Source organism: Aethalodelphis obliquidens, unplaced genomic scaffold (assembly GCF_003676395.1).
Source record: "Aethalodelphis obliquidens isolate GAN/ISIS:26980383/991018 unplaced genomic scaffold, ASM367639v1 scaffold97, whole genome shotgun sequence".
Classification (NCBI taxonomy): domain Eukaryota; kingdom Metazoa; phylum Chordata; class Mammalia; order Artiodactyla; family Delphinidae; genus Aethalodelphis; species Aethalodelphis obliquidens.
The window spans coordinates 2,839,645-2,866,319 of NW_020838041.1; the positions used below are offsets into that span (position 1 = coordinate 2,839,645).

Sequence of the window (26,675 nt, forward strand, 5' to 3'; positions counted from 1 at the left end):
AGCACCGGAAATCTAATATTGCCTTTGCCGCTGATTTGTTCCGGGACCCAGGGCGAGGCTCCCAGCCTTAGTTTCCCCTTCTTGGAAGGAAAACCAGGGCCACCGCGGTGGAGAGGCACACGTGAGATGGTTCGGAGAGAAGGGAATGTCTGGGTGGAGAGTGATGGGTTCAGGATTTGCTACAGAATGATGGTAGTCCACTCTCAAGGGGTGTTGAAAGCGATCACCAGTTCCCAAAGTGGCTGGGTACGGCTGTTTGCAGAGCAGTACAGATACTTCAGTACCTGATCTGTAAAGCCTGCATAGGACATCTGCCTCTCAAAACTGTTTGCTATCTCTGGCATTTGCAGGTGAGGGTTTGAGAAGTTTAAATCTTTTCCGTTCCTTGTTATTTTTTCCTCCATTCATCCTTAAGCGGGCAGAATGTCATGCCTGGGGCAGGGAATGAGTGTCTCTCTACCGTGCCCGAACACCTGTGTGTAGTTTGTTTGTCTGGTCTAAGATCTTTACTTCATCTCCTTATCGGTTGAGAATTAAGATTCCTTTTCTTTTCATTCTTTTTGTTCAAGGCTTTATAGTAGGTGAGAGATGGGCTTACTTTCACATGCACAGAAAACTCACCCATAAAAACGCAGGTCTTTTACATGCACTAGCTGGGTTTTCCTTGGATGCCGACCTTTGGCCCCACGCACAATGTGGTATTCAGCCGTCCTGCTCTCTGAAGTGAAAATCTTCAGAGCCCTCAACAAAGATATTTCACCGAGAGTAAGCAGTCCGTGAACTAAATGGCCCCCCGATAAGAAGGCGGTTAATTTGGCGATAAAGATGAAAGCAAGAGGTCTATAACAATTACAGGGCCCACTGAGGCCAGATCACTGAGCCCCCCGCATGGTGGGAGTGACAGCTCAGCCTTCCTTAAGACCTAGATTAAAGAGGCAAGTAAAGTTTTTTGTCAATGGGGTTTCTTAGTGCTGGGATTTCTTTGGATAAACCTGCCCAGTGTCCCTTGGCAGAATTGATAAGAGTGGAGCATCTTAGTGGGGGGAGCTATTCAGAACGCACGAATCCAGAGGGCCTCTCGGGAGTACTTCTTTTGAAATCCTGAACAACTGTTCCTATTCTCTGGTTTTCAAGGACGTCGGCGTTGATAGGCGGGTTGGCAAGAAAGAAGACTTCGTGAACGACACGGGGTCCCAGGCACCGCCTTAGACAGAGCGCAGAGAAGGTGATAGATGATAGCATTGCCTTTTTTTTTTTTTCCCGTCTTGCTCTCTGGAAATGTAAGGAAAGACTGAGGAACGGGCCTTGGGTGTTTAATTGCAAGGTTGGTTGAGGAGAGGGAGACAGAGCGGCGAGGTAGGGAAAAGTCAGGGTTCGGTTTACACCAAAAGTCATTTCCCAGGGCTGTGTTCAGAACCCGTGTCGGCCAGTTGTGTGCGGACATCCAGATTTCCGTGGCGTGAGGAAACTGTTCTTTCGCTGCGTCTACCTCACAGCAGTAGCTTGCAGATTTTTCCTCCATGAAGCTTTATTTTTGGAAACCGCTGTAATTCACATGTTGGGACCTATTATTAACTGCTCATTTTATGCTGTTATTGGAAATCTTTATATCAGGAAAGAATGTACGGGTTGTTTTGAGGGGAAGGGAGGCTCGAATGAAAAGTTACCTTACCTAGCATCTCAGGTCTGGGGTCTGAGAACAGATTGGAAACCCATATCCCCCCAAGCAAAGAAAGCTCTCTTTGGTTGTCTGCCCATGACTGTCTTCCCAAATGAAGGGCCCTCACGGATCTAAGAGGCGGCTGTTTCGAGGCAGAAGATGATCACGTAAACACTTGTAAAATTGTCTCATTGGGAGCCACCGCGGTGTAAGTACCGCAGTCCACCCTCCAGGACAGCGTTGATGAGGAACTACACGGCGTGTTTCATAAATGGAGAAAGAAGCAATCACACCATGTTACATTTCAGCCCATAACCGGGTGGTTGGAGAAGGCCCCTGTTTAATTAAGTTCCAGCACGTGGTGTCTGACAGGACGACTTGGCCTTACACTTGACCACCGGCTGGGTTTGGAGAGAAGCTTCCTCCATGAGCCCCTGCACACCGTGGCGTCAGCTCAGATGCTGTGTGTTCTTGGCAGGAAAGGGTCTCCCGCAGCCATGGCGGGGCTGCCACCTCAGGAGCTCTCAGGAGACCTCAAAGAGCTCAGCACTCAACGTCCCTGCAAATTCTGACCCTGGCTTTCATTTTTAAGCTGTTCTGGGCAGGCTCCACATAGGACGGCTTTTCGGAAACATGAGGGGCTACGTAAGTGTTGGCCTCTGGTGGGTTAATGTAGGGGATTGTTGTTGTGAAACCAACAACCCTCCCAGCTGCAGGAACCCAGGTAAGTGAGCACCCAAGGGACACAGCCGGAGGGACACAGCCGGAAGGGACACAGCCGGAAGGGAGCAGGAAAGAAGACAAGACAGCAGCGAGGCAGCCGGAAGGAAGAGTGCAGGAAGGGCGGGCACAGACCTTCCGCGAGTGGACCAATTGGCAGCCCCCGCGCTGCTGACGGACAGGCAGGACGGGGTGGGTGCGGCGTCCGCGGTGGGCAGGGCGCTAGTGGACCCTCAGGCCGGCCTAGTCGTGTCCCGGGGACATGTGGCCGTGGGAAAGCCTTGCTGACCCTCGGTTAGGGGCCCGGCACCCCTGCCCCAGGGCCATGAAGGCCCCGGCGGAGGCAGGTGTCGCCGCAGTGTCCTGGCCCTCGCTGTGAGGGGCGTTTGAGTTTTACCCATCGTCCCGAAGAGCCCTTTGCAAAGCGCCGTCCAGGAGGTTGGACTTCACACTCGAGCTGCGTGGGTCCCGATGAATCCCCACGAGGGGAAGGTGGTGGACAGGGGTCCACAGAGCCCCCCCGACCCAGGCCAAGGCACCTGAGTCGTCTCCAGCTGCCCGGCACCCTCCCACCCCTCTGCGGCGGGCCCGTGGGGGAACATTGTCCGCTGGCCTTTGCAAAGGGCGGGAGCCGGTGTAAGCACGTGGGAGGGCCTGTCGGGTTGGCCGCCCTGCCTCTTGCGCTCAAGCCCTCATCCAGTTACCGAGAAGCAGACCCCTCTCAGGAACGCCGTGTTTGGGTTTTCAGGCCTTCTGAGGTCTAGGACTAACCCCATTTCTTCTTCACGATTCTCGAGCCCAAACCTCAGTAACTTGAGGTGCGGTGGAGCAGACACAGATTATGACTGACCCGGAGACCAGCTCTTTGTGCAAAGGGCCCCTGGAGACGTGTAAGTGATCTCGCCCTCCAGTGGAGCACCGTTTGGAATGCTGCTAAATAACACGCTGCAGAGTGACGCCAGGCGGCTCCCTAGAGATCCGAGCAGATGCCCGATTTAGTTCTGCTAGGCTGTGACCACCCCCAACTAGAGCTGGGAGTATTTATAGTCTATACGGTGGTTAAAGGCAGGTCTTAACAGTCGGACAGATCTTGACATTAAACGGAAGCTGTGGGACCATCCATGGGCAGGCACGCAACTCTACTTGTCTTAAGTTTCTCCTCTCTTACGCGTGAAGTGGAAGTAATATCTAACTCCAGGCTGATGTGAAGGTTAAACGAGGTTGTACCTCTATGTAAGTGCCCAGCACAGTGCTTAAACACATATTTAAATACTGGACACATGGTAGCTATGGTTTTTGTAATCTGGTGACGTTCACAAAGAAAAAGAAGAATATATGCTTGGATGGGCAGCAATCTGGCATCTCCACTAGAAGATAATGTGAAAGGCGTGCCCTTCTGACAAAAGCAGTGCTATAGATCAGTTTAAAAGGCAGCATATTAGAGATGCCTTTTAGTAGTGAGCATTTCAGAATCGCTGTTTGGATTTACACACTGCATTAGGCGGTAGAAGAGTGGAGAGACTGCTGTGATTTGAGCAAGCTTACAGACACACAACCAAATGAGTGAGCTTGCTAATTCCTCTGACTCCACGGACTGAAGGGGACCATCACCTCGGCTCCAGCGTTTCCGATGTTGGCGGTGGTATGGCTTTCATTAGCATCATTTAAGGATGTTTTCCGGAAAGCCTTGAGTCTTCAGTAGAGCTGCAGACCTTGTTTCCGTCAAGTGCAGGATGTTGCCACATGTGTGTCCAGCAGTGTAGAGTCCTGTTGGTCATGTCTGACCAGGTGGGTGCAAAGCATGGCTCCTGCTGGGTCAGACCCCAGCTGCCTGCTGGTTAAGTGAACAGCAACTTTGCACAGAGCAGCCTCAGCCGGCTTACACTCGGATGGCTTTGCTGCAACAGAAATCTTTACTCTTAGAACCACACAGCTTAACGAATGTTCAGTTATGAAGTGTACCCTTAAATCCGCCTACCTTCTCATGACCATCTCTTTTGAAAGAATGGTATCAGGGTGCCAACGGCGGCATCAGATAAGCTTCCCCGGTAAGAAATTGAGAAGCCTCCCTGGCAATACACTGACGCTCGTTTGAGGCCTCAGCTTCTGATTCTTTGCGGAGAGAAAACTGTTATCACCCTGGACTCCTACACCTATGGCCACTGCCATTCTATATGATCGACATTTTTAGATTGGAATTTAAATGAGGATACGACATAAAAGAGGCATTACAGCTGTTATGGGAATGAAGAAATCCAGCCGAATCACTAAAGTCAAAACTGCAAAGGGACCTACGTAGGCCGTATCAGAATTTTCTGGAACCTGGAAACCAGCTTCATCTTGTATCTTATTTATGACTCTCCACCCAGCCCGGGATGTTTCTCTTTCTTTATATTCAGTGAAGGTACGATGGTTTCTGTGCGACCCTGCATCTGACTCGCGTTAGAGTAACCGTCCTCGTCCAAGGTTGTTGGCTAAACTTCTCCCCAGGGGCCTCAAGAGGGTGTGAGCTCCTGCAGGAGGTGCTTGCGTTCTGCCGTGGATTGCTTTGTCAGTGTTATTCGTGGAAAGGAAAACAAATGAAGGGTTCGGATGACATTCCTGTGTGTGCACTACAGGTGTCATGCTGTCACGAACTTTGCCTTTATCCTGAGCTGATCCTCTTGGTGGACGGAAAGGGCACTTGGGTCTCTGACTGCGTGTTGCCGGGATGGGGGTGGGGTGAGGGGGCCAGGGTGCCGGCAGGCAGGCTGACGCGGGGACGGTTCTCTTTAGGTCTTAGGATTTGGAACGTGTGTTTGTCTCTGTTTTGCTGGCTTTCCCTTTGAACGGTCCTTGTTTTGTTTTTCTTTGGTAGATTAGGCTAGATTAGGTGGACAGCATTAGGCTAATTTCAGACAGGAAACTTGGGTGGCGCGTTGCCCTCTGTTTTGAGTCAGGAGTTTTGACTGGACGAGGAGTCTCAGCGAATAGAAAAAAGACGATTGCCTCGGTTTCTGTAGAAACACTAGGAAGAAGCTGGAAAGTGGACTTTTAGTTTTAACAGAGTGAAAGAGAAAAAAGGTGATAATGGAATGCCAGGGACTCTTGGGGTGAGAAGATTGAAGAATTCAGCAGAGGGGAGTGGTGTGTTCAAAGGGAAGGCCTGGCAGCGGTGGGGTTTGTGGCGGAAGCCTCGTCCCGCCAAGAGAGTAGCTTACAGGCTGGGGGTGTTTACTGCCAGCTCAGCATCTCACACCAGCAGTCTGGCCCAGACCCTCCGGAGCTGCCAGAAACTGTTGAGAGTGCGCGGATCCTCAGCCCGGAGTGTGGACTGGGGCCTGCTTCCCAGCCCTTTTCACCTCTTCGGACGCCCGCTGCGCGCTCCCAGGGTGGTTTGCGATCTGAAGATGGACATCAGGACCTCTTTGTTGCCGTGACCGCGACAGAAACGCCAGGGCGTGTGCACTCTGCCTGACTCCTTCCATCCTGTCCCTGGGGCAGGCTCTGTGCTTCTCACTGAAAAAGGCTTTCGCTTCTGTCAACTGCGCATAAATCATTTCTGAAAGCTGCTAATACGTTTGCTTCCCATCCTACTTTAAGGCATTGCCCGAGTCCAGTGGGGGATTGGCAGTGAGGGGCAAGCAATCCCAGCGCTTCCTTTTTTCCTTCTCTTTTCCCCTCCCTCCCCAGCCCCCAACCTTTTATTTTCCTGAGTCAAGAGGAGCCAGTAATATTGCTGGGAGAAAAATCGTGTTTTGACTTGTAAACTGAGCAGCTTAGATCAGAAAGGCACGAAAAGGGAAGAAGAGCAGAGGTCTCTCTTAGTCCAGAGTTGCTTTCTGCTCCGAGACTTGTCAGTCAAGGAACAATTGTTTTCCTTTTCTCTTTAGTTTGGTCTAGCCCAGCGGTCAGCAAACTTCGGCCCTGTGGGCCGTACCTGGTCCACCGCCTGTTTTCGTCTGGCCCACAAAGCAAAGAATGGTTTTCACATTTTTTAGTGAGTGGGGGAAGAATTAAAAGAAGAAGAATATTTTGTGACACATGAAAATTATATGAAACTCAAATTTCATCGTCCATTTAAATAAAGCCACATCCATTCATTTACGTGTTGTCTGTGGCTGCCTTCCTGCTACAAGGGCAGAGGGAAGTGGTTGCAGCAGAACGTGTGGCCATCAAAGGCTAACATAGTAACGACTGTCTGGTTCTTTACAGGGAAAATTTGCCAAGCTCTGCTCTAGGCACTTAACCTGAACCTGTCCTACTTTTCAGAGTATCGTCAGTCGTCTTTTAATTCCTGATTGGCTTAAAGAAAATGCAAAGGTGCAGACACTGCTGTGTCGTGTCCTTTCCATCAGCCGGGGATTTGGGAATTGGGGACTCTTCCCTGAGGAAGAGTAGGTGGGAAGTGGGGAGGAAGCAGGAAGTATCTACGGGAATGGGACGCCTGTGTTGGTTTAGGAAGAGAAGGGAATGTTGGTTCCAAACAGCACCCTATTGACTGTTCTTAGAGCCTCTTTCTGATGGAAACTCAAATCAGGATGACTTTTCACCAGTTGACACCTTAATTTTGTGACTTTTTAGTTCTTGTCAGGATTTGCTTTGCCCAAGTTAAGAATCAAAATTATCTTCCCAGATGTTCGACTTCCCAAACATTTCACTTCGTAGGTGTGGAATGACCTATCTACACCTGGGGAAATTGAGGCCAAGAAGAGTAAGGGAATTCAACTCTGGGAGTTAAGCGCAGCGGGGACACTGCACGGTTAGCATTCCAGAGTCTGCCCCCGAGGGCTGCCCCTCATCCTCCCGAGGTGAGTTGAATGGCATCCGGTAGGATTTTCCCTCTTCTTCAGCTTCCCAGTTATTTTTGACTCTGAAGGATTTACATTTCCTCACTTGGAAACGTCTGAAAAAGAGAAAGGTGCCTTTTTTTTTCATTCCTGCCCCTATGAAAGTAGGAGAGGAGGGGGAAGGCTTGGGGCAGGCGCAAAGGGAGATCTCTGAAACAGGAGAGAACTCAAACAAGCCTCGGCCAGCCGAGTCAGCATTCTCACCCGCAGTTGGTCCTCATTAGGGAGACTCCCGTTAAACAGCTCGACTTTCTGCTCTGCTTTCCTGCGCTGAGCCCTGCCAGCTGACACGGCAAAGCTTAAACCCACACCTCGGAAACGGTCTCTCGTTACTCCCCGTCTTCTCACTTCTCTGTCTCGCCCACCACCCTGCAATTACCCTTTCCCACATTAAGATCCCAATAAAATATATTGATTCCTCTAATCCAGTTGCATCCATTTTGTCCCACAAAGTGCTAGCCAGGCTGTTTGCAGGACTGAATAGTTGCGTAGCGTGTCATTAGGGGAGCACATGTAGAGCCTGGTTTCATCGTAAAACGATGACATTTCTCCAGGATCGTACCCCTGCCAAGTCAAAGCAGCAACGATCATTCCTTCCACTCTGCTCGCCTCCTTGCTTCTCTCAATCCGTAGCTTCTCCTGAGCCCGGCTGATGGATTCGGGTATTTTTTTTCAGCTGTAATGACCTACGGTATCACGACCAAAAACCTCGTGTCAGTAAATCCCTGAATGGAAAACTGCCTGAATCGTGGAGGTGGTCAGGGTCCCGTGTTTTAATGTATAAATAAAAAATAAGCTAATTTATACCCAAATACCGAAGGCTGGGTGGCTTAAACAATAGAAATGAATTCTCTCACAGTCCTGTAGGCTAAAATTCCAAGATCCAGGGGCCGTCAGAGTTGGTTCCTGGTGAGACCTGTCTTCTGGCTTCTCTCCGTGTCCTCCCGTGGAGAGAAAGAGCTCGGGTGTCTCCTCCTCTTCTCAGGACACCAGTCCTATTGGATTAGGGCCCCACCCCTATGACCTCATTTAACCTTACTTACCTCCCTAAAGGTCCTTTCTCCAAATATAATCACTGGGGGTTATGGCTTCGACATAAGGATTTGGGGGGACACATTTCAGTCTGTAACGATGGTCTAAGTGTGAGAAACTGTCTTAACCTTAGGGCAGAGATTAAATTCCAGAACCAAGAAGGCAATGCTTGAAGCTTGGTGTTAGAAGCCAAGATGATAATTTTTAAAAAAATTTTTTCCGGGTCAAAGACATTTGAGAATCCAAAGGTATGAGCAGACAACAGAACATTGCACATACGCCTAGAATTTTGTAGATCACTACAGGAGCACCCAGTTCTCCAGAACAATTAAGTACTCCAAGCTAGCAGGCTCATTCTAAGTCACTCTTTTGCCGCTGCTGAGATGGCATCTCTTCAGATTCAGACACAGGCTTTAGCTTGACTGAACGGGGTTCTGCTGAGGACGGGCCCGTGATCCCACTGCCCCCACTGAAAACACGTTGACCTTCTAGGAGAGGAGAGTGTGCTACACTGTCCGTGTTGACGGTGGTTGACTTGGCAAGGAAGGGGTGAGGGGAGCTACAACTGGGACCCAGTGGGTAGAAGTCCCCTCCCAGTAAAGCACAGGAGGAGCCGTTCCACACTCTCGGTGGCATAGCAGCCTGTGTGTGTTTACACCAGACCCTGTCTAGATGGCATGGGGAACTCTGGCCCTCACGGAGTGACTTAACCGACAAGGGCAACAGTGGAAATGGGTGGTTTCATGATGTGGTAGGAGGATCAAGGGTCTAGTTTTCTCGGCTTTCACCTGAGCTGCGTTTGATCTCCAGGAAATATTTTCTGAATTTGTGGTGCTTCTCTTTGTAATCTTCCCTGCTGGGTCCGAGTAAGAATTCATCACGGAGGCGTTGCACCAGATCTCCTAGAGTGATGGGCTCCTAAACGGCGGTGCCTGTTTTCTCTCATTTTTCGTCTGTGCCGGTAGTGCCGGGTAACCTGTCTGTAGAGATTAAATCTGAATTTTAGGGTCCCCAGCCATCATCGTGCACAAAGGTAGCCTCAGCGTTCGAGAGTTGAACAGAATTCCTCAGATCTGTGATTCAAAGTGGAGTTCAGGAAGTGTCATTCACAGGTTGCTGAAACCGTCAGTGTTCACAGGGACTGGGGTAAAGGAATGAGCTGAACTGTCAGAATGTCAAGGGGGCCAGATAAGTCTCCCTGATCGTGCACGTCCTCCAGTTTCCTGTCAGACCCTGGTTACCTGGTGCTGAGAGTTCCTTGTGCTTGGTGATCGTTACCCTTAAGACTCGGCAGGCCGTTAGCTCAAGACGTTTACATTGGCTTCTTCTCTGCCCCCCGCCCCCTGCTTCTAAATCTCTCTGTGTGCAGTTCATCCTTGTTGGCCAGACCAGGCTGGCTTGCCGTGGCCTCGGCCAAACCACAGACATGTAATGAAGCAGGCGCTGTGCTGCGCTCGCCCCGGAGAGCTGAGGCCACGTGGGCGGGTGAGAGCTTTGCCGGTGCCTGAGCAGAACATCCGTCTCTCTACGTGGCCTTGATTCATTTGCAAAACTGAACATCACACAGTTGCTCAGTTTCACTCTGACTCCTCCATGAGCTTCTCTTCTTTTTCTTCCGTTTTAAATCACTTATATCCTCTTTAACCTCTTGAACGCTCAGGACTGTGGCCAATAATTCAGTCTATGTGCCCAGCAATTCTGCCACATCTGGTGCCATTGAGAGAAGCACCGTTGACGTTTAACTGCAAATCACAGCTTTTTCAGGTCATGCACCAACTGTAACCACTGTAGCAGCTAATGAACCCCAGCTCTTCGGGGCTGACTTTCCATTGACCAAAAGTTTCCTCCAGGACAGCGCTTTCCAGTAGAAACATGGTGCAAGTCACATCCATAATTTTAAATTTCCTAGTAGACACATTTTAAAAAAGTGAAACAGGTGGAATTAATTACAATAACATGATTTATTTAATCCGATACATCTAAGACATCATTTAAGTATGTAATATAAAATTATTAATAAGATATACTGCATTCCTTTGTCACACTAAGTCTTTGGAATCTGGTACGAAGTCTCTGAGATTGTACCGCACGTCTCATGTCATTGGACCGGCTACGTTTCAGGTGCTCCGTGTGTATCTGCGCGTGGCCAGTGGCCGCCATATTGCACAGACCTAGGAGGTGACCACCTGGTAACCAAAGGGGCAGGAGGGTCACTTGCTCAAGGGGCCAGAGAGGGAGCATGTCACCAACCAGATGCCCTGTTAGGAGCCATCGCCGTGGCTGCGAGTGAGCTCTGGGGGGGCCCTGGGCTGGCTGCCACCCGAGTGGCTCGCCTCCAGGAAAATGCCTGGAGGAGAAAGGATCAAAGACAGTGAAGAGTGGGACCTCTTTGGAACTTTGGATTGAGGGGAGTCCAAGACGTGTTCCCTTGTCTTCAGAGGCACCGAACTAGGCCTCAGCCAGGACAGGTTGTCACCTCTGTCGTTTGATCCCAGAACTCAGCATCTTCCTGTTGTTAAGAGTTCAGAACCCACCACCGCACTTCTGTAGCAAACAAGTGCTGAAGCCCAGGCCAGATTCAATAGGAAACACATGTGATGTTGAACCAGATGGCAGTGCCCCCGGTCAACCATCTTCTACCTACAAACTTGGCAGTGTCATGTGGTTTAGCCCGTTACCTTCCATCCTAGATGGTGAGCAGGGAGAGCTGTATCCTAACTCTAAGTGCTGTCCTCTCAGGGAAGCTGTGCATGTTTTCAAAACTAGAGCAAGGATCAGGATATCCACTTCCAGCCCTCCGGGCAGCCACCCCAAGAGCACAGAGTAACTTGGAGTCTCTTTACGTATTTAGTTCCGACGGGCTGGTCCTGGACCAAACTCCGTGTCCTCCTTTCCGGTCCCCTGAAGTAGAGCAGTTGGAGTTGTAGGGCTGCAGAGCCGTCCAGGGGGCATCACCTAAGGCACTTGCGTTAGTAAGATGTTCCTTTTTTCTTGAGCCGTAGCCACGCCGGCCCCGGGGCCCTGGAGCCGGGGCGTCGCGCTCGCACGCCCTGGCTGTCGTGTGGCCTCCACCCTGGGCCTGATTTATGCTGACTCACCACCACTCACTGCTGCCAGGGGGACGTGTCAAGGGTCGTGCGTTGGTGACTCTTGGCCCACCCGATGTTTGTAGGTTTCATGGGATAGAGTCGCCCTCATTGGTTCAGCGATGCGCACTGAAAGCCTCCCAGGTCTGACTCCGGCTTCTTTTTACGAGCAGCTGGGAATTCAGTTTCTGGAAATCGGGTCCACTGTGTGGTCAGAGAGCCTCCTGCTGTCCTGGGGCGTGTTTCCGTTCGGACGGCAGTGATGCCAAGATGGAGAGCAGGAAGGCCTCGGCGTCTGCCGGGGCTGTAGCAGCAGGCTCCCAATTCTGTAAACTTTACCTGGGAGTAAAAAATGATTCTAAAAGAAAAAAAAAACAGCCCGACTCTTATAACCAGCCTATTGTATGGCGGACGTTCCTCAGAGGAGAAAATAAGGTTTCAGAGCTCTGAAACCTTAAAGCATTTAAGAAGCCATAAAGTGGTAAATAACCAGAGAGATGTGTTTGCTGCTTCTCCAGGCACGCATGTTCTGGACCAGAGGAATGCCGGTTCAGCGTTCCGGTCTGCCTTCCTAGGACCGTGCTGGGCTGGGGAGAACTAAGGAATTTTCCTGTGCACCACGAGCCGGCCCGCCCTTGCCATCCGCTAGCCCACACCCTTGGCCCTCTGACTCCCTTGGCCACTTGAGTTCTGCGGGGAGACGTGTGGGAGGGGCGGCCAAGAGCTACACGACTGCTGGCGCTGTTCCCAGGGGGAGAGTGCGCCCCGCCCTGTGCACTGCCCTGGGCCTGCACACACACAGAGGGAGCGTCCAGTTGAGCTGCCTACCCTCCCCCGCCACGGTCCTTCTTCTCGTCCCACAGAGGAGATGGATGCACCCCTGTACCCCAGTGCTAGGAAGTGGGCAAGGGAACAGCAGAGGGATCAGCTGGCTCGCTTACAGCCCTAGACGGAGGGCTCAGAAATTTATTGAAGGAATGGTACAAGGTCACCACACACTGCCACTCCCACCCAACAAGAAGGAGCTGGAGAAGTGACAAACATAACTTAGGAAAGAAAAAAAATAAGTCTAAAGATGCAAAGTATTCTAACTGAACTCAATTCCAGAGAGGACGAACCCTTCCTGGGAGAGAAAGAACGCTCGGCTGCTTTCATCTGAGGGGCCCGGCGGGAGGCAGAGGGTTAACCCGCCAGACATGAGGCTAAGGAGAAAACAGCTGGACTTTGTACAAACTTTCAACGGCTACATGCTCACTGGCTACAAGGAGACTTAGTCACAGAGCAAGTACGTCCCCACCCACCCTTAATTCTTTCCCCCAGGGCCTTCCCTGAGAGCACACAGTGGACGTGAGCCAGTGACCGAGGGCAGGGCAGAAAGATGGGACAGACGCCCCTTCCCCAACTGGGGTGCACGGGGCATTAACGGAGTAGCCGGAAGCAGCACAGCACAGAGGAAGCCAAGAGTGGGGCAGGAGCGTGGAGGAGACCCCCTGCAAGGCACAGGGCCCTTCTCTGAGTGCACGGAGGTGGCCACCACCAGCTAAAAGAACTCGGCGGCCCTGCAAGCTGGCAGCTGGGCTGTAGAGCGTGGAGAGATCTCAGGGCCTTACCGTGGCCACGTCCCAAGCCCCATAGGAAGGACAGCCTTGATCCCACCCCCAAGACGTTTGGAACCAACGTGACAGCAAAACCTAGACCTAGCTGTACCGCAGATGAGACTGACTCATCCCTCAGGCCTAGCAGCCTGACAGAGGAAGGGGCACGTCATTTTCTAGGTGTGCATGTTGCCATCCACTTAACACACGGCATATAATAAGCAGTTATGAGACCTGTGAAGAAATGGGAAAATATCACTGGCAGAAAAATAGTCAATAGAAGCAGACCCACAGATGACTCTGTTGTTGGGATTAGCAGACAAGGATTGTCAAATATATATATTTCTAAGATTTATTTATTTATTTTTGGCTGCATCGGGTCTTGGTTGTGGGCTTCTCTCTAGTTGTGGCATGCAGGGTTTTTTTTTTTTTTTCTCTTCTCTAGTTGTGGTGCACAGGCTCCAGGGTGCATGGGCTCTGTAGTTTGCAGCACGTGGGCTCTAGTTGTGGGGCACGAGCTCAGTGGCTGTGGTGTGCCACTGTGCCAACTAAGCTCACGGGCTTAGTTGCCCGCGGCACGTGGGATCTTAGTTCCCTGACTAGGGATCGAACCTGCGTCCCCTACATTGTCAGGCGGATTCTTTACCACTGGACCACCAGGGAAGTCCCTGTCAAATATTTCTAATAGGTATTTTTAAGGATCTGGTAGAAAAGGTGGATTACATTCTTGAATAGATGGAGAATTTAAGCAGAGATCTAAAAGTTCTACAAAGAGAAAGTTTACCAATTCCCACTGAAGTGAGGATTCTTTGGAAATAAACTACCAGTCATTCTTAGAGAACAGCTGTGTAGCATTTCCAGATCGTAACCCCTTCTCTGAGTTTGCGCACCCCTGCTTTCCCAAGCCAGGAGTTCAAGTCTGCCCACCGTGTACAGACACTGTATGAGGGGCACAGTCCTACCCCTCAGGGAGAGGTGGTCCAGCAAAGGGATGCACGGACATAACTACTTAAAGGCAGAATGCTCTGATGGAGCCAGAGATGAGTTTAAGAGGACGTACAAGAGGATGCGATTTCTCCTGACAAGGAGGATCACGGAAAGCCTCGCAGAAAACCGGCTGTTTGGTGTGGGCCTTGACTTCAAAGTGCAGAGCTGGGGGGAAGCCCATGGAGGCAGGTCGGGTCCATGCGCATCCCTGTCAAGTGCCGTGATGATGCCAGGGCTCCAGAATCTTCCGCAGACACAGATCCTCGCACAGTGGTGAGGAGAGCGGCTCCTCGCTGCAGCCCTGTGCTTCTGGAAAGACGTGAGGTGAGCCCTCCGGCGGCCACCGAGGTGGAATCCGAGGGGGCTGGGAATTAGGAGCAGGGGCTGGGGCTGAGCACCGTGCTGACCCGCGGCCTACACGGCGGGGCCATGTTTCCGGATTTGGTCCGAGAACTTAGTCACCCCTTACGCTGAGTCCTCTCGTGTCTCTGGTCTGTGCTTCCGAGTTCATGTTTCATTTACGTCTTTCCCCCTCTTTGCTCTGGGCAGTCATTGTCAAGTGTCCATACAGCTGACGCCACCCTGTAAATGTCAGCTCAGTGGATGTTTGCCACGTTGACAGCGAGCTTAACCCCGAGCAGAGTTTACAGGACTTGAATTCGGAGGGCCTGGCTACGACATTTATCCGTGCTGTCGTACGCTGTACGCTCACGATGGCTCACGGACGGTCTGCAACAGCGCGATGTAGAGTTTTGATTCGACTGTCTCAGCAGCGAGGAGCTAAGGAAGGTTTGGGGAGGTGCTGGGTCGGGCTTCTGATGATACTCAGTGTGTACTGGAAGGAGGGGAAACTCTGTTGACAGTGGGGGGGATGGAAGCCTTTCACAGGGCTTCAGCCAAGAGGTCGTTAGGCTCTGAACCGGAGCAAAAGCAGGAGAAACGTAAAGGAAGAACGTAAAGGAAGAAAAGATGGACAGGCCGGTAGTATTAGGCTGTCCAAGAAGTTCATCCAGGTTTTTCCATAAGATGTTACGGAAAATCCTGAACGAACTTTTGTTTTGTTTTGTTTTGTTTTGTTTGTTTTTTTGCGGTACGCGGGCCTCTCACTGTCGTGGCCTCTCCCGTTGCGGAGCACAGGCTCCGGATGCGCAGGCTCAGCGGCCATGGCTCACGGGCCCCGCCGCTCCGCGGCATGTGGGATCTTCCCGGACCGGGGCACGAACCCGCGTCCCCTGCATCGGCAGGCGGACTCTCAACCACTGCGCCACCAGGGAAGCCCTGGGATTTTGTTTTAATCATAAAACCACAAGGACAAAGACTAGAGGGAGAGACAGGAGCCACATCCGGGGAAGCTGGATCAGAATGGCAGGTGTGAACTGCTTTATCAGCTCGAAGGCGAGTCCTAAGCCCACAGTGGGGACAACTGTGCAGCACCTCTGTTTGTATCCCAGGACCCTTAAAAAGCTTGCTGACTTGGTGACATCAGGTACCTTTAGAGGGGGAAGAGGTGAAACTAAAAACAGGAGGACTGGTTGGAAATTTATATAAGAAACCCTCAGACTCAGATCCCCTCGTCCTAGGAAGGCTACGGCCGTTCCCCTAGTCGACAGAAGACTGGAAACTCTGGAGAGAATAGAACAGGGGTCTCTGCACTCGGGGGCTCCTGGCACAGTGAAGGCTTAGATTTTGAGCCAGTATTGAGTGAAACTTCGCATATTGAATGTTGAGACCCCCCCAGGACCTTCCCCAGCTCAGCTCTCAGAACACAGGTCTCATTCCCTCCAGGGAGGAGGGTGGGAGATTCATCTCTAGGAAATCTGAGCAGCCCCAGAGAAGAAACTGACATGAATCAGTCCCATTGCATCTCCCTATACTGACGCCATCGCTGACAAGTCCTACCTGTGTACACAGAGCTTCCAATGAACTTATGATGAGGGTCCCAGTCTTACAGATGAGCAAACAGGCAAGGGTCGTCAGAGATGCGAGAAGGCGTGTAACACAGAAGCCTCCCGATACAAACAGAAAAAAGCAACTTGGAGCTAGAAACTAGGCAAAGAGATTGTAAACCTGCCCCTCCGAATGAATGAGTGAATGAATGTCTCTGAGAGTTAAAAGAAGAGGTTGTGTCCTTGAGAGAAAGACCGATATGGTGTTTTCACCCTTGGAAATGAAAAATGGTAGCAGAAATGGAGGCAACGGAAGATAAAATTGAGGCCACTGCCCCAAAAATAGAGTCATTAATGATACTTCATAACACCCGGGAAGATGCTAAACGTTTCCAGAAAGGAAACAAAGAAACAGGTCACATTCTAGGGACGAGGAATCAGAATGGCAACAGTAGAGGCTAGGCGTTGGAGCAATGCTTTTGCATTCTGCAAGGATGTTGTTTTCAGCTAAGGATTCAATGCCTGGCCAAAATCTCCCACGTAAAACAGCATAATGACATTTTATAAGGCGTCAGATCTTATAAAGTTTGCTTCCCAAGCACACTTCTCCAGGAGCCTACTGGAGGAGGTACTTCACTAAAACAAGAATGTAAACCAACACAGAGGAGGCCTGAGGTTCCAACTTAAGAACCTCCAGAGGGTGGGGTGTGGTCCCCGATGCAGAGGGCAGACAGCTGCGGACAGGGGGCCGCATGGGGGTGCTCTGAAGGAAGCACAAAAACCGTTACCCGTGGTTACCCTAGAAGTCAAAGTGGGAGGGCAGAAAAGGGGCGTTTTCCTTTTTCCCTTTATATTTTTGCATAATGTTTGAGTCTTGACTAGAGCCTATATCACTTGTGTCATTTTTCTTTTAAGAAAGAAAATATGCTCCCTCCAATGGACATGCTTAACCCTTCAGTCATGACGACAGAGTTTTCCTTCTGTTCAGGACCTGCAAAGGAATTTCTCTAGGTCGGGGGTCCCCAACCCCTGGGGCCGAGGGCGGTACTGTTAGGAACCGGGCCGCACAGCAGGAGGTGAGCGAGCGAAGCTTCACCTGCCGCTCCCCATGACTCCCCATGGCTCGCGTTACTTCCTGAGCCATGCCCCCGCCCTGCCCCCGGTCCGTGGAAGAATTGAAGGAAACCTTCAAATCCTGTAGTCAACCTTGCCCGGTAATTAGCCTGGAACTTTCTTACTACAGGAGAAAGTCTGTGATTTGGGAGGGGAGGTCTTTGGGGCCAGGAGGAACTGAGTCTCTGAGAAGATAAACACCCCTCCCCCGTCTCCGCGTTGGGCTTTCCGTCAGTGCAGAGCAAAGGAAGGGTTTCTTCGGGGTTGGTGGACTGCAAAGTCCTCACGTCCATAGGCGTTTTCTCTGCCCCAAGGCCTCGATTACCCGTAATTAATCTCTGCGCAAGGACAGGCTTCTTCTGTATTTGACCCGCTGGAAACTGTTTGTCAGAGATCTTGTCTTGACCCAGGAGAGCTGGTAGGATGATAGGATCGTAAAACCAGAACTGATCTTTCCTGCTCAGTACGTGTTCTCTACAGTGTGGGGTTGGGGGGAGGTGTTATTTTAGGCCAGGACAAACGTGAGATGTAATATATGTCACAAGTGGGGGCAGAAGAGTGGATTGTCATTTCATAATGGCCATATTTCACAGTAATAACGTCTGGTCAGTCTGTAGTGTGGTCTCATCCCCGTGCTTTCTTTGCCCTTTCTCAGTGTATTTGGATTAATCCCTGCAGAACAACAAGCCGAGCGTCCAAACCACCCACCTTCCTATTCCCAGCACATAAATCAGCCGGAGGCCAGCCGAAATCCGGGCCAAGCACTTAGAGGACTTGTGTGTCTGATTTTTGTTCCATGATACGAAACTCAAAATAAATCTAAAGGGAGACGTTTCCCAGATACCAGCTAATTCACGGGAAACATCTTAAGCCGCTTCAGCACACACGTGAAGCTGACGAGCAAACTCACTGTGGACGCGGATGGGAGGGTGTAGAGAGAATTCCCACGGAATTACTAAAGTCTTAGCTGAAGTCCCGTGTTCAGCCTGAGGCTCTAAAACTGAACATGGAATTTCTGAAGCGCTTTTTAGTGTCCAGAAGGAAGAGAGAGAAATGGGGAAGGGCTTGGGCAATGGGACCTTTGAAAAACGGTCGTAGGGGATGGAAGTTGAGCTTTGAAAATAACGTGTGAACTAAAAGAAACTTGCCAGAGCAAGCACGGATGGTCCAAGAGGAGGTGAACGGTGCAGGAGGGGGCATCTCGTTCAGATGTTCAGAATAAACGTTCCGACTGTGAAACTTGTCAAACAGAAAAACCAATAGCCAAGCGACTGTGGGAGAGTGACCGAGGCTGTGTCAGGCTCTCTGAATATACGGACCAGGGTTCTCGATATAAAGACGTACAGACAGATGTTTAATGACAGTCTCTCCCAGGCACCACAAGTCTGATATTCCGAGCAATTGGCAGAGAAATGAAACCATTCAGCACACATTTGGCCCCTCTGCTTGGCCACGGCACCTAAAGTGGGTTCACTTACCAGAAGAGTGGTACACGCTCTTCAGCAGCGGGACCCGGTCCCAGGATGGGGTGAACCCGATACAGAGCGGGGCAGTGAGAAGTGACAGGTCTAAGCGGCTCTAGAAAAGATCAGTCTTTTTCCGGCCCTGGTTATCAGGTGTGGAAAAATTCAGGAAAGGGAGGGGAAATACCTAGAGAACACATCTAGAAATAAAGATACAGTAATTCTAAGAATGGAGGCTATATATAGGGACGGGAAATGGGTTTGTGTGATTAGATCCATCCAAGAATTATCTTGTCTCTATAATACGCCTTTCTGTTAAGGAGATATAACATCTTCCTTGACCAGATAAAGCTAGTCCCTTCTTTTTCTTTTAATTTAAATGTAGTAATTATTATATATTGGAGTATAGTGGATTTACAACATTGTTCTTGTTTTAGCTGTAAGGCACCTTGATTCAGTGTACGTCTAACACGTATATCTTTTCTTTTTCCTATTCTTTTCCCACATAGGTTATTACAGAGTGTTGAGTAGAGCTCCCTGTGTAGTCCCTTCCTTTTATGAAAGGACATCACCAAATTACAAGGAAGTTTAAATCACTCTTTGCGTTGCTGGCAAACCCAGGACTAACCCCCACGCTTTTCCCCTTCTGGCCGGTCTGTATGCTTGAGTACAGCCATCCTGCCCTCATCATGGGAACTTTATTTCTCGTCGTGGCTTCTGTGTTGACTGCTAACCCTTCTCTCCTGTCCCGCAGCTGGGATGAGAGCAGCTCCATCAGCAGCGGGCTCAGTGATGCCTCTGACAACCTCAGCTCGGAAGAGTTCAACGCCAGCTCCTCACTCAACTCCCTGCCCACCACGCCGACGGCATCTCGCAGGAACTCGACTATAGTGGTACGTGCGAGTGCGGATGCCTTAGCCGCCTTCTGCAAGAGAACCGCGGGGCAGACCGGGCCGTGCCTGTGCGCAGGGTGGCACGTCCGCTCACCTGCTCCGTGGGATTGGTTCCCACGTGCCGTTGGCCAAGTCCTTCTTGAGCTGGTGGAAAGAAATCCCTAGCTGCCGGGCAGTCACCTAAGGCGTGAGCTGCTGTCCCGGCGGGCGGGCCTCTATCGAGCGCCCACGCCAGTTCGGAGGGATGCCCGTAAGTGCTGTCCCACCTGGAGAGGAAGAGAAGCCCGGGATCTGTGTGCTGTCCTCTGGCAGCCTGGAGGTGCGGGCGGAAGGCTGGTTCGCTGTCTGCTCTGGAAGGGTCGGGCCACCCGGCAGCCAAAGCCCCTCTCTCCACCCAGTCCCCCCTTCCCCACCTGAGCGTCCACTCTGCCTTCTTTCGTCTCCAGCTGCGCACGGACTCCGAGAAGCGCTCGCTGGCAGAGAGCGCGCTGAACTGGTTCAGTGAGTCGGAGGAGAAGGCCCCCAGGAAGCTGGAGTACGACAGCGGCAGCCTGAAGATGGAGCCCGGGGCGGCCAAGTGGCGGCGAGAGCGGCCCGAGAGCTGCGACGACCCATCTAAGGTTGGGGAGCTGAAGAAGCCCGTCACCCTGGGGCACCCCGGGCCCCTGAAGAAGGGCAGGACCCCGCCGGTGGCCGTCACCTCCCCCATCACTCACACGGCCCAGAGCGCCCTCAAGGTCGCAGGTGAGCCGAGTAACGAGGGACCGGGGGGCCCAGGGCCAAGTCCTGCTTCCCTGGCTTCCTCACAGCCGTCAACCCTTGGGAGACGGCCAGCCTGCACGCTGCTTCCGCATACTGCCCACCCTAGCCTCCAGGCCACCCCGAGTCAGGGAAGACGGGCAGTACGATGTCCGTCGTGCAGATGTGGGCATACAAATGCCACGTGCTTAAAGCCTAGGCCCAGGTGTAGAGGAGGGGGGAGGCTGGCCTGACCTGCCTCACACCATCCAGTGGTTCCGTCTCCTCTCCTGGGACACGCGGGTGATGCTCTTGTCTTCCTGAGGGCTTGGTTGCCGTCCCAGGGAGGTCCTGGCACACTGTCAGAATCATGCCGCTCCCAGAGTGGCTCCGTGGTGACCCGCGGCCTCCGTCAGGCCCCCTCTAGTCCCTAACCACCGGCAGACACAGCTAAGTCCCGTCCCTTTGCTTCCCCCACCTTCCCTCCCTGGACCAGTGTTAGACGTCATTCCTTCTCGATCATCTTCGTGATCGCCTCTGCCGTTTCAACCAAAATGGGACCCCCTACCCTGGGGGCGGAAACAACAATCAGTCGGGGGCCAGTCCCGCCCAGAGTCCCCTCCCCTCTGGCGAGAAGGGTCCGCAGCCTGCGGGGCTCCCGCTCGCCCGCCCACGGCGCCCCTCCTCCCGGGGCCAGAGACGGGGGTCTCAGCCCTCACTCCTGTCGGCCCTCCGCAGGCAAACCCGAGGGCAAGGCCGCCGACAAGGGCAAGCTGGCGGTGAAGAGCGCCGGCCTGCAGCGCTCCTCCTCGGACGCCGGCCGCGACCGCCTGGGTGACGCCAAGAAGCCTCCCTCGGGCATCGCGCGCCCATCCACGTCGGGGTCCTTCGGCTACAAGAAGCCCCCTCCCGCCACAGGCACGGCCACCGTCGTGCAGGCCGGGGGCTCGGCCACGCTCGGCAAGGCGCAGAAGACCTCGGGCATCCCCGTCAAGCCGGCGAACGGACGCAAGACCAGCCTGGACGTGCCCAACGGCGCGGAGCCCGGCTTCCTGGCTCCGGGCGCCCGTTCCAACATCCAGTACCGCAGCCTGCCCCGACCGGCCAAGTCCAGCTCCATGAGCGTGACCGGCGGGCGGGCCGGCCCCCGGCCCGTGAGCAGCAGCATCGACCCCAGCCTCCTCAGCACCAGGCAGGGCAGCCTGACGCCCTCCAGGCTGAAGGAGCCCTCCAAGGGGGCCGGCGGGCGGGCCACCCCAGCCCCCGTCAACCAGACGGACCGGGAGAAGGAGAAGGCCAAGGCCAAGGCCGTGGCCCTGGACCCAGACAGCGTAGCCCTGAAGAGCATGGGCTCCCCGGAGAGCACGCCCAAGGGCCAAGCGAGCCACCCCCCGGCCCCCAAGTTGGCAGAGCTGCCGCCAACCCCCCTCAGGTACCCAGGCTGGGCGCTTCCTCCTGTCTGCCCTCCCAGCATCCTCCCAGGGCGCTCCTTAGACGGGGTGGCCTGTTCCCTGCTGGCCCTGGGCCTCCCGCCTGTTCCCCGGGTGCCGGGCGCCTCTTCCGTGTTTCGGAGCTGTTCTCGGTGCCCCCCGATGTGCTCTGAGCCTCTCCGAGCTCTTGCCTGGGTGGTTTTGCTGTTTTATTTTCTCACACACACACGTCCATTTGTGTGTAAACCCACCCTTGTCTCCCCTGTGCATGTGCTGCCCCCTCCTTAAGACTTGATGGTGCCCAGGTCAGATTTCCTCCCCCGTATTTCCCAGTGGCATTGAGAGAAGCCCCCCGTGCTTTGCAAAGAGCCCGAAAGTGAGGAAACAGGACCAGGATTTGGCTGTGATCCCACCTGCCTGTTGTTTCTCTTAACTCCGTGATCCTGAATGTCCTGTTTTATCGTCACTTCTCTCAGGGCCACGGCTAAGAGCTTTGTCAAGCCACCCTCCCTAGCCAATCTGGACAAGGTCAACTCCAACAGCCTGGATCTCCCTGCGTCCGCTGACGCCCATGCGCCGAAGGTCCCAGATCTGCACACTCCAGGCCCGGCCGCCGGGGGTCCCCTCCCTTCTTGCTTCAGCCCCAGCCCAGCCCCCATCCTCAACATCAACTCCGCCAGCTTCTCCCAGGGCCTGGAGCTCATGAGCAGTTTCGGCGTCCCCAAAGAGACCCGCATGTACCCCAAGCTCTCGGGCCTGCACAGGAGCATGGAGTCCCTCCAGATGCCCATGAGCCTGCCCGGCGCCTTCCCCAGCAGCGCCCCTGTCCCCGCAGCCCCCGCGCCCCCCGCCGCCCCCGCAGAGGAGGATGCCGAAGAGCTGACCTGGAGCGGAAGCCCCAGGACTGGGCAGCTGGACAGGTGGGTGGGCGGGGCCGAGCCCAGGGAGCCCGCTCCTGCCTCCGGGCCTGTTTGACTGCTGCTCTGTGACCGGCGACACTTGTGTGCACATTACGTAACCTCCTCTGCTTCTCAGCAACTCTTAAGGAACAGGATTTCGTTTCTGTGTTTAAATTCTGATTCTCACCTGCTACACGAGGAACCAGTACACAGTCATTCAGTGACTTCCCCGAGCCCTCATGCCTGGTTTAACCTGCCATCCGAAGCTTCTGCTTCCTAATCATTGGCCCCAGATCACCCCTATTATGTCACATCCTGGTCTTCATCTACCACAGCGTGATCTTTAAAAAGCAAATCAGAGGGAATTCCCTAGCGGTCCGGTGGTTAGGACTCCACGCTTTCACTGCCCAGGGCCCAGGTTCAATCCCTGGTTGCCGGGGAGGGGAGGGGGGGGAGTGGGAAGCTAATCAGAGAAAAACATCAAAGATCTCAGATAAATTTCTCAGATTGTGAGCGCAGAGGCGGCTGTGGCTGACCTCCCCTTTGTTTATGGAGATGGGGGCCTCACGGCCGGATGCCCTGGGTCCCGGTGTTGCGTCCGTCAAACCTCTGCTCCCAAACTCTAGTTCCTGAGATGGACCCACGTGCTTCTCTTTTTTTCCTCCACAGTAATCAGCGGGATCGGAATACTCTTCCCAAGAAGGGGCTCAGGTAATAACCCTTACATGTGTTTTTCTTTCCTGTACCTGGGGCTCCTGGTCTGTATGAGAAAACGTCACTCGCCCTGTCCCAGGCTCCAGTCATGCGTGCGGTGCCCCTTTCGGCCGGTCACGTGTACCTGGTTCCCGTACATCCTCCCAGGCGCCCACCCAGGCTCACTGTCGTGTGTGCGTCACCTTGTAGCCGGGGCTCTGGTGACAGAGGAGAGACAGGCTTGCACATGGGACTCACGCACTTCTCCGCACCAGCCTGTGCTGTCTGCCCCAGTCCCGCCAGAACACCCCCCCCCAAGCCTGAGGGAGAGCGGGCCACCTCTGGCCACTCAGGTGGGCAGTAGGTCCTGCGGTCCGGTGATTCCTGCTGCTGGGAGGTTCGAATGCCGAGCTCTGTCCCGGGCCTCCGTCATCTCGGCCTAGCTTGGGCAGCCCCGCAGGGGCGTCCCCAGCCCTTCCGCCCCTCCTGAGGTCCGGGAGGATGCTGCTTCCCTCCGCACCCCCCGTAGTCAGCCCCGACGGCTCCCACCTCCTCGTCCTGCTTTTGGAGCTCACCTCTGAGCTCAGGTGGTAGAAGCCCAGACCGAGCTGTTGGCTGCCGCCCGCAGGTACCAGCTGCAGCCCCAGGAGGAGGCCAAGGAGTGGCGACACTCCCACAGCATCGGGGGGCCGCCCGAGTCCGACGACCAGCCAGAGCTGCCATCGCCCCCTGCGCTGTCCATGTCCCTGAGCGCCAAGGGCCAGCTCACCACCATAGGTCAGTGTCCGCAGTCACCGCCGTGCAGGGGGGCCGGCAGGGCAGCGGGGCCTTGGGTTTCACCCCATACTTGGTTCGCGCCGTGGCGGCCGGCTCACGGGTCACGCATCCATCGTGAGACGCACGGCTGAGTGCGCCAGACCCTGACCTGAGCCGTGGCCCCTGGGCCCGGGCTGTGGGGTCCTTGCAGCATCAGAGAGTCTGCCTGTTGGCGTGGAAGAGCCGTAAGGGAGGCCCAGAGCAAAACCCGGTGCAGCCAGAAGGGAGCCGCCGCACCCAGCGCCGCGACACAGCGTTGGGCAGCGGGGGAGGCAGGGGGTGAGCGGTCGAGTGCAGCGGTGGGTCTGCCCCAGAGCCGGGACCGTCCAATCCTAGAGGCAGGGCTGAGGGAGACCCGTGCTGGCCGCTCCTTTCCTGGTGTCTGAGGAGAAGGGGAAGCTTGTGAGGAGGAGGCGACTCTGCTTCAGAGACGGGAGGGGCGAAGGCCGGGGCTCACGGCCCTGCTTCCTGGGGCGCCGAGTGCTGGGGGCCCTTGAGGACAGTGCCTGGGCCGGCCTGTTGCTTCCTTCCTGCGTCTCCAAATCCACTGCCTCTTTCAGCGGAGCGAAGGAAGGCAGTAAGCAAAACCTGCAGACCTGTGACACGCCTGTGGGACGACTGGGGACTCTGAGGAAACTAGGAGTCGGGGTCATCTTGCTAGAGAAGGGCGCAATGCTAAAGGGAAGGTCATCTGGTCCCTGAGAGCCATTAAAACGAGGGCGGGGCCAGCTTGCTGTCTGTCTCCATGGAGACCACACAGGGGGATGAGGGGCCGGGCCAAGCCACGATCATCACCTCACACACGCCGAAGGGCCCCGGGAGAGGTGGGGTTGTCTTCTTCCCGGGTCTTCCCAGAGACTGGACGTCCACGGAGTGTCCAAGGAGCCCCACCCCCCACCCCGAGCATGCACGACGGGAGGCAGGGGCCGAGGGGGCGGGGCTGCGGGCCAGCAGGGCTCCACAGCCTCCCGGACACGCTCACCGGCTCTGACCTTCCAGCCAGGGTCATGCTGGGCACCGGCCGAGTTTCTGGGGAGTGCCGCTCCCCTCCGTGGTGCCCGGCCGTGCGCCCCACAGCCTGAGCCCTGCCTCTCGCTGGTCCTCTTCGTCACTCGGATCTGAGCCTTGCTCTGAACTCTCAGGCCTCCCTGGCAGCCCGTTGTGTGTTAGAGAAACACGACACCCCGTTTTCATCGGCACATCCAAGTGATGCGAAGGTTTCAGAAAAGCTGCCGGGCCCCCAGCATGACCTTCGAAAGCGACCTCTCCGGGCAGACAGGCCCAAGGGAAGGCCGTTAAACAGGCTTCGCTCTTCGCCCCTGGCTCAGACGCAGGGTCCTCCTCGTAGGGCTTTGCTCTCCCAGGCACGGCCGCCTGCACACCCGCCGCCCGCCGGCCTCCTCTCTGCCCCTCCATCCGCCTCTGCTCCTGGCGCCCCGCCCCCGGGACCCAAAGCTGATGCCCCTGCCTCTTCTCCCGCCCTCCCCTCCCTCTCCTGTCCCCCGCTCTGTCCTTCCAGTGAGTCCCACTGCGGCCACCACGCCAAGAATCACCCGCTCCAACAGCATCCCCACCCACGAGGCGGCCTTCGCGCTGTACAGCGGCTCCCAAATGGGGAGCACCCTGTCCCTGGCCGAGAGACCCAAGGGGATGATCCGGTCAGGATCCTTCCGAGACCCCGCGGACGACGGTGAGACTTCATGCCAGCGCGGTTCACGCTCATCCCAGCTCTGCTGGGTCCCCTCGCGCACCGCTGCCGCCACCGCGCACATGTCTGCCTCACAGAACATCCGATTGGGCCATTTCAGCTCTCTCTTCCCGTCCCTTTGAAGGGTCTGGGGGCCCAGAAACCTTGGGTGGCACCGTCTAGCCCTGGGGCTTTGGGATGGAGCCCCTCCTGGGGGCGGGGGAGGGGAGGCAGCGTGGAAGGCTTATGTAGAGGGCGCCCTCGGAGCGAGCACGCCGCCACCGTCCTCCCATCCCCCCAGGCATCAGAGGACAGGACCGCTTACGGGGACGCAGAGGTAGCTCTTAAAGCCTTACGAGAATTAGGCATCTCATTCCTCTTTCGAGAACGTTCCGAAGACCAGCTTCAAGGGCCGCCCTCTGGGCGTGGTGGTCAGAGCTGGAGCCCGGCTTTCTGGGGGTGAGACTTGGTGACGTCAGGACGCTCATCCCGGGGGCTTTCCTTGCCGACCTGCTCCGGTTCTCTCAGTAGGGCTGTCGTTCATGAAGAATCAGAACGAGTGTCTTACACTTGGAGACTTTTTTCATCTGAACGGTCCCCACTGCGAAGAGGAGGCACAGGCAGAGTCGCGATTCGTTCTGAGCAGCTCTGATGAGAACTGCCTCTTCCTCAGCAGCGACAGTGCTTTCCTGACGGGGGAGGCGGTGACCCGTGCCCGGGAGCGTCTTCTCTCCCGGAGCCCTGCGCCCTCGGAGGGGCAGGCCAAGCACAGGGCCCTCGGCCCGGCTGTCCGAGAGCACGGGCCGGAGCGGGCAGGCCAACTCTGCCCGGAACTCGAGTCCTCGGTGGGGCAGACAGCCGCGTCCTCTGTTCTGTTCTCCCTCTCTGCTCCAGGATCAGAACCCGAGCCCCTGCCTTAGCACTCCTCCCGGGAACCCTCCCCGGGTTCCCCGGCCGAGCGCTCTGCTAACCCTTTGCGTTCTGCTTCTCTTGCAGTTCATGGCTCAGTGCTGTCCTTGGCCTCCAGTGCCTCTTCCACCTACTCCTCAGTAAGAGCCTCGCTTCTCCACCCCCCCGCACCAAATTGTGCCCTGGACCCTCCTGGGGGCGGGGCGGGGCGAGGTGGGGGCCCCTGGAGCTTAGGGCAC

The 26,675-nt window shown here is 54.7% G+C and overlaps 1 protein-coding gene across 6 annotated transcripts in view; it reads left to right on the plus strand.

Annotated features, from left to right (window-relative positions):
• Positions 1 to 26,675, plus strand: part of NAV1 (neuron navigator 1) — a 210,709-nt gene that overhangs the window by 158,150 nt on the left and 25,884 nt on the right. For 4 of the 6 annotated variants that reach the window (XM_027096024.1, XM_027096026.1, XM_027096029.1 and 1 more), the window contains 8 exons: positions 19,126 to 19,264; positions 19,711 to 20,008; positions 20,741 to 21,434; positions 21,909 to 22,352; positions 23,001 to 23,042; positions 23,653 to 23,801; positions 25,360 to 25,530; positions 26,524 to 26,576. In XM_027096024.1, coding sequence (XP_026951825.1) covers positions 19,126 to 19,264; positions 19,711 to 20,008; positions 20,741 to 21,434; positions 21,909 to 22,352; positions 23,001 to 23,042; positions 23,653 to 23,801; positions 25,360 to 25,530; positions 26,524 to 26,576 — 1,990 coding nt within the window. The remainder of the gene's footprint in view (positions 1 to 19,125; positions 19,265 to 19,710; positions 20,009 to 20,740; positions 21,435 to 21,908; positions 22,353 to 23,000; positions 23,043 to 23,652; positions 23,802 to 25,359; positions 25,531 to 26,523; positions 26,577 to 26,675) is intronic. The other 2 variants (XM_027096027.1, XM_027096028.1) reach the window with 1 other exon arrangement.